The sequence below is a fragment of the Ursus americanus genome, chromosome 32, assembly GCF_024610735.1.
Source record: "Ursus americanus isolate L20-20 chromosome 32, mUrsAme1.1.p, whole genome shotgun sequence".
Lineage (NCBI taxonomy): Eukaryota > Metazoa > Chordata > Mammalia > Carnivora > Ursidae > Ursus > Ursus americanus.
In genome coordinates, this window is record NC_142158.1 from 359,675 (window position 1) to 366,466 (window position 6,792).

The 6,792-nt window shown below is 38.6% G+C and overlaps 1 protein-coding gene across 1 annotated transcript; it reads left to right on the forward strand.

Moving 5' to 3' along the window:
• On the forward strand, nt 1-954 carry LOC123796451 (olfactory receptor 2B11-like). The gene has a single exon (XM_045803932.2). It carries the CDS (start codon nt 1-3, stop codon nt 952-954), a length of 954 nt encoding a protein of 317 aa, XP_045659888.1.
• Nucleotides 955-6,792: the final 5,838 nt, after the last annotated feature.

The window sequence follows — 6,792 nt, forward strand, 5'->3', positions numbered from 1 at the left end:
ATGACGGTCATCAATCTGAACAATGCAAGTACTCCAAAGGTCTTCATCCTCTTGGGTTTCTCTGACCACCCCTGGTTAGAAATGCCACTCTTCATAATGGTGTTTGTGGCTTACATCTGCACGCTAGTGGGAAACATCTTGATTATCGTGGTGTCCAGGGTAGACCGTCATCTTGAAAACCCTATGTACTTTTTCCTTTCCAACCTCTCCTTCCTGGACCTGTGTTTTACCACAACCACCATCCCTCAACTGCTGCTGAATCTCTGGGGACCAGATAAGTCCATCAGTTACGGAGGCTGTGTGGCCCAGTTCTATATGTTTCACTTCCTGGGGGCCACGGAATGCATCCTCTTGGCGGTCATGTCCTTGGATCGGTTCGTGGCCATCTGCAAGCCCTTGAGGTACCAGGCTATCATGGATCAGCGACTCTGTGTCTCCCTAGTGGCTGTGTCATGGATAAGTGGTTTGGCTAACTCCTTGCTTCAGTCGTCTCTCACTGTCCAGCTGCCACTTTGTGGTAACAACAAGGTGGATGACTTCTTGTGTGAGATTCCAGTGATGATCAAGATGTCCTGTGTCGACACCACTTTCAATGTAACTATCCTCTCACTTGTGGTGACATTATTTACCCTGGTTCCCTTGTCTCTTATCCTTGTCTCCTATGGGTTCATTGTAGCCACAGTGGTCAGAATTCGGTCATCAACAGGAAAGAAGAAGGCCTTTAACACCTGCGGCTCTCACGTAATTGTGGTCTCTCTCTTCTATGGGCCGGTAATATGCATGTATGTGCAACCTTCTGGTACTAATTCTCAGGAAAAGGACAAACTCATGGCCCTGTTCTACAGTCTGCTGACTCCTATGCTTAACCCTTTCATCTATACTTTGAGGAACAAGGACATGAAAGGGGCAATAAGGAGGCTTCTCCTCCCATTGAACCATCAGGGAAGAGCATAAACACAGCTATTATATACTCTGCACTCTCCATTAAGACTCCAAAGAGCCTCAGCTCTAAATTACCTCTGGATTTAGCCCTCTTCCAAAATGGTTAGCATCCTTCAGTCATTATCTGATCTACACAGACATATATTCACCACAGTGCTATGATTTATTGGCCCTCATTTTGCAATGGGAACTTTAATCCCCACTTGCCTGCAATTTGCATGAGAGTGGATCCCTGTCATTAAGTCCTCTAAGCCCATTGAGAGATTCCGCTGTAGGGATCTGAGAAGTAAGCAACAAATGAATGCTCACTGACTGACCGAGTTATCATCAATCAAACAAACGAAACCCTATCATTTTATGTGTAATTTTATAAAAGTAAAGCAAGTACATAGACCCCAGTTTGCCTTCTTGCTATTACAGATATGATATTATGGGTGTGATTTGCTAATCAACTTTTTAATTTTTATTTTTTATTGAAGTATAATCAATGTACAAGGTTATATTAGTTTCAGGTGTACAACAGTGATTCAACAATCATACACCTTATGAAATGCTCACCACAGTATGTGGAGTCTCACTCGGTCACCCTACAATGTTATTACGATATCATTCACAATATTCCTTATGCTGTACTTTTCATCATTGTGACTTAATTATTTTAAAACTAGAAGTTTCTACTTCTTAATTTCCTTCACCTAATTTGTCCACCTCTTTACCCCTGCCCTTCTTGAAACAAACACTTTGTTCTCTGTATTTATGAGTCTCTTTCTGGGTTTTGTTGTTGTTGTTTGTTTGCTCAGTAGTTTTATCTTTTTGGATCCCGCATATAAGTGAAATATGGTATTTGTCTTTTTCTGCCCGACTTATTTCACTTAGCATTATACCTTCTAGATCCATCTATGTTGTTGCAAATTAAAAGTTTTTTTTCTTTTTTATGGCTGAGTAACATTTCATTGTGTGTGTGTGTGTGTGTGGGTGTGGGTGTATTACTTCTTTATCCATTCATCTATGATGAACATGGGCTGCTTACATGTCTTGGCTATTGTAAATAATGCTGGAATAAACATACAGGTACTATGTCTTTTTTAATTAATGTTTTTGTTTCCTTGGGTAAATAGCAGAAGTGGCATCACTGGGTTGTATGGTATCTCTATTTTTCACTGGTAAAGGACTCTCCATCCTGGTGTCCACAGTGCTGCACAGACCTAGTCAACTGCTCTTATCAATTACCAGCAAGACAAGACAGGATAATACCTCATATCCTATAACTGACTGTCTTAACCACACATTCACTGTCTGATTTTTTATAAATAATGTAATTCAAATGTAATATCTGACTCTTACTTTCCTATATGTCTCCGTGGGATTCCCTCCTTTTGAGGTATTTGACCAAAGTAACTACCTCTAGGTTTCCAAAGGGAAACACTGAGGATGCAAATCCTGAGAGGCGTCTGTGCAGCCTCCTAGTGTTGCGAGTCACGTAGGCTTCACCGGGAAACAATTTACCCAGCCCGAGAATATTAGGTGTATTTGGAAGCTACTCAAAGGATGAACTAGTTCAATCATTTAGGAATCAGAGTGTTAGAGGGTAAGAAGAAAGAAAGTGGGAAAGTGGAGGATACATGGGAGGGATAGAAAATAATTTTTCGATCACATCATCAATCCTGAGATAGAAGTGATGAAGTAGGAAGATTTATGATGATTGTGGGGGGGAATTCTATTGATTTTTCGGGAATATTAATTCATCATAAATCTGTCATTTTCTCATACTTCTCTATTCCCCACCCTTATAAAAATCTCATCCTTAACTTATATTGAGGTAAATATGCAATTACTTTTCTAGCAACTAAGTACATTTATGGAAGGTGTTCATACATCTGGCTCCATGGTGTGTTTCCACTATTCACTTCCAAATGGCAAGAACGAAACCCACTGACTCATATTGTACAAGCCCCTAACACAGAAATATATTGATGGCAATCAATAATTAATCATAATAAATTAGTTCACTCTTTAATTTCCGTTCTTTGCATTGCAACATTTTCTTTGTAGACTCGAATGGAAGGACACTACCATTCTGCTGCTGTTGGAGACAAGGAAATACACTCTTGGAGGCAGGCTGATTCTCTGGCATGGCCATGTGTCTGTTCAAAAAAGGTCTGATTTCACCTGTAGGCCTCTTTCATAGTACTGACCACTTGAAACTTTACATTCCTGTGGATGACCACTTCTCATTCCAAAACAAACAAACAAACAAAACCCATGAGGTCATTTTATCTCACTTGGTACCTGAGGAATCTGCACAATAGAGCCAAGGAATAGGCGCTGAATAAATGTATTTTAAATGAATGAGTGAAGGAAAGTTGTAAATGTGTCATGTACTAAACAGTGAGTTTAACAAACGTGGTTAGTGGCTGATGCTTGAGGCCATGTTTCTCAAACTATCTTCTGGCACTGTTCCAGTAGATCTTAACAGCAGTTTTTTAAAAAAGTAATCCATAGTTAAACGAATTTGGAGAAAGCCATATATTATGCTTGGAGCTTTGGAGTTTGGGAAGGAAAGTTAACATATTAAATGTTTGATAGCTCCAAAGTACACTGTTAACCATGTTTACCACGTCTCAAACACTCCTCTTCTGATTTTATTGGCTTCTTTTGGAGAGGAAATAACATAGCACAATTTGGGAATTAACTCACTGGAAAACTCTGAATCCCAGAATGGAAGCAGAGATCATAGAGGAGCTGAAGAAGGCAGAAAGTCACTGTTGGGCTGTATGAATAAACAGCCTTTTACAAAATGTTTGTGGGGTTTTGAAATAAAGCTGCTCATTATATTCCCAGTATACCTTCCCAAGAGCCTGACACCTCAATACTGTTTATTCCTTTAGGATATAATGTTTGCAGTCAATTACTATGTTTGCAACTTCAAATCGGTATGCAGTAGGCTAATTGCTTCCTCTTAATTATGGCATAAATATATTAGCAGCTACCACATAGGACATGATAATTTAGTTGATTGCACTGTAGTTTAAACATTAAGGTAAAGAATATGTTTCCTTTTTTACTGAATCTATTTCACTGAAAAATGGAACTCTTTAAGAGATAGCTACCATAATCAATAAACAGATGGTGCATACTTTTAGGTGAAATCTACAAAAAGATCAATATCCACATCTAAGTCAATTGTTTTCAGCAAACATATTGAAAGACATTTCTACGATGGATGTTTCATGTATCTGCATGTAACATGTGCAGGCACACTTGATGGGACTGGTCTCACCAGCTCGAGGGCTGCTGTTCCACCGTGATACATATCAGAATCTTATCAGGCTTTAAAAATCACAAACTTGACTCCACTGCAGACTTCCTGTATCAGAATCTTGAGATCATGTCCAGAAAACTATTCTGAATTTTTTTTTCAGCAGATTTTTGTGTGAGCCCAGAGTCAGTGAAGGCCATTGCAGGTAAAACATTTGAGATACCCACTTCAGACAGAAGTCAGACAGAATCTGACTAATGGGAGGTGTGTAGCCCAAAACAAGAATAGGACATAATTCTCACCATATTTATGAAGAATTCTACATGCTGAAAACTTAGAAGAAGGAGATATAAACCCCTACGCCACACTAATAAAAATCGTAAATCACACTAGCAAATCAAATCCAAGAGTACATTAAAAGAATTATGGAAGTTCCTCAAAAAGTTACAAATAGAACTACTCTATGATCCAGCAATTGCACTACTTAGCATTTATCCAAAGGATAAAAAATAGTGATCCGATGGGGCACATGCACCCTAATGTTTATAGCAACAATGTCCACAAAAGCCAAGCAAGAGGAAGAGCCCAGATGTCCATCCAGAGATTAATGGATAAAGATGCAGCATATATATACAATGCAGTATTACTAAGCCACCAAAAAGAATGAAATCTTGCCATTTGCTAAAACGTGGATGGAACTGTGGGTATCATGTTAAGCAAAATAAATCAGTCAGAGAAAGAAAAATACCATATGATTTCACTCAAATGTAGAATTTAAGAAACAAAACAGATGAACATATAAGAAGGGAAGGAAATACAAAATAAGATAAAAACAAAGATGGAGCCAACCATGAGAGACTCTTAACGATAGGGAACAAACTGAGGGTTGATGGGGGAGGATGCTGGTGGGGGATGGGGTAATTGGGCGCTGGGCATTAAGGCAGGCAGTTGAGGTAATGAGCACTGGTGTTACATGCAACATCTGAATCACTAAATTCTACCCCTGAAACTAATACACTATATGTTAACTAAATTGAATTAATTAAAAAAATTTTTTTTTTCATTTATTTGTATGAGAGAGAGAGTGCAAGCACGAACATGAGCAGTGGAGGGAGAGGCAGAGGGAGAGGCAGAAGCAAGCAGGGGGAGAGTGAGAAGCAGGCTCCCTGCTGAGCAGGGTGCCTGATGTGGGGCTTGATCCCAGGACTGTGGGGTCACGATCTGAGCTGAAGGCAGACACAACCAACTGAGCCACTCAGGTGCTCCATTAAATTGAATTTAAATAAAATCTTTTATTTTATTATTTTTTCCTTTCTCTTTCTCTCTTTTAAATTTAAATTCAATTAGCCAACATACAGTACATCATTAGTTTTTGGTGTACTGTTCAATGATTCATTATTTGAGCATAATACCCAGTGCTCATCACATCACATGCCCCCCTTATTGGCCATCACCCAGTTACCCCACCCCCCTACCCACCTCCCTTTCCACAACGCTCAGTTTGTTTCCTGGAGTCAAGGTCTCTCATGGTTTGGCTCCCTCTCTGATTTCTTCCCATTCAGTTTTTCCTCCTTTCCCCTATGATCCTCTGTGCTATTTCTTATATTCCACATATGAGTGAATAAAAAATTTTAAAAAAGAATTATTCACCACAATCAACTGGGATTTCTTTATTCCTGGGCTGCAGGGGTGGCTCAATATTGGCATATCGATCTATGTGATACACCACATCAATAAAACAAAGGAGAAGAACCATATGATCCTCTCAACAGATGCAGAAAAAGCATTTGACAAAATAGAGCATCCATTCTTGATAAAAACCCTCAACAAATTAGGTATAGATGGAACATACCTCAACATCATAAAGGCCATAAATGAAAGAACCACAGCTAATATCATCCTCAATGGGCAAAAAGTGACAACTTTTCCTCTATGGTGAGGAACAAGACAGGGAAGTCCACTGTCACCATACCATAGTATTGAAAGTCCTAGCCTCAGTGGTCCAACAACTAAAAGAAACTAAAGACATCAAAATCAGCAAAGAAGAAGTCAAACTTTCACTATTTGCAGATGACATGATACTCTGTGTAGAAAACCTGAAAGACTCCACCAAAAAAAATGTTAGAACTGATTCATGAATTCTGTAAAGTCATAGGATACAAAATTAATGTACAGAAATCTGTTGCATTTCTATAACCCAATAACGAAGCAGCAGAAAGAGAAATCGAGGAATCAATCCCATTTGGAATTGCATCAAAACCCAAAAATTACCTAGGAGTAAACCTAACCAAAGAGGTAAACATTTATAATGTGAAAACTATAAAAAAATGATGAAAGAAATTAAAGAAAACACAAAGAAATGGAAAAATATTCCATGCTCATGGATTGTAAGAACAAATATTGTTAAAATGTCTATACTATCGAAAGCAATCTACACATCTACCCTATCAAAATACCAGCAGCATTTTTCACAGAGCTAGAACAAACTATCCTAAAATTTTATGGAACCATAAAGACCCCGAATAGCTAAGGCAATCTTGAAAAAAAAAAAAAAAAAAGCAAAGCTGAAGCATCATTATTCCAGACTTCAA

What these genes read in the sequence shown, in the direction of transcription:
- LOC123796451 (XM_045803932.2), top strand. Translation starts at nt 1, where the DNA reads ATGACGGTCATCAATCTGAACAATGCAAGTACTCCAAAGGTCTTCATC.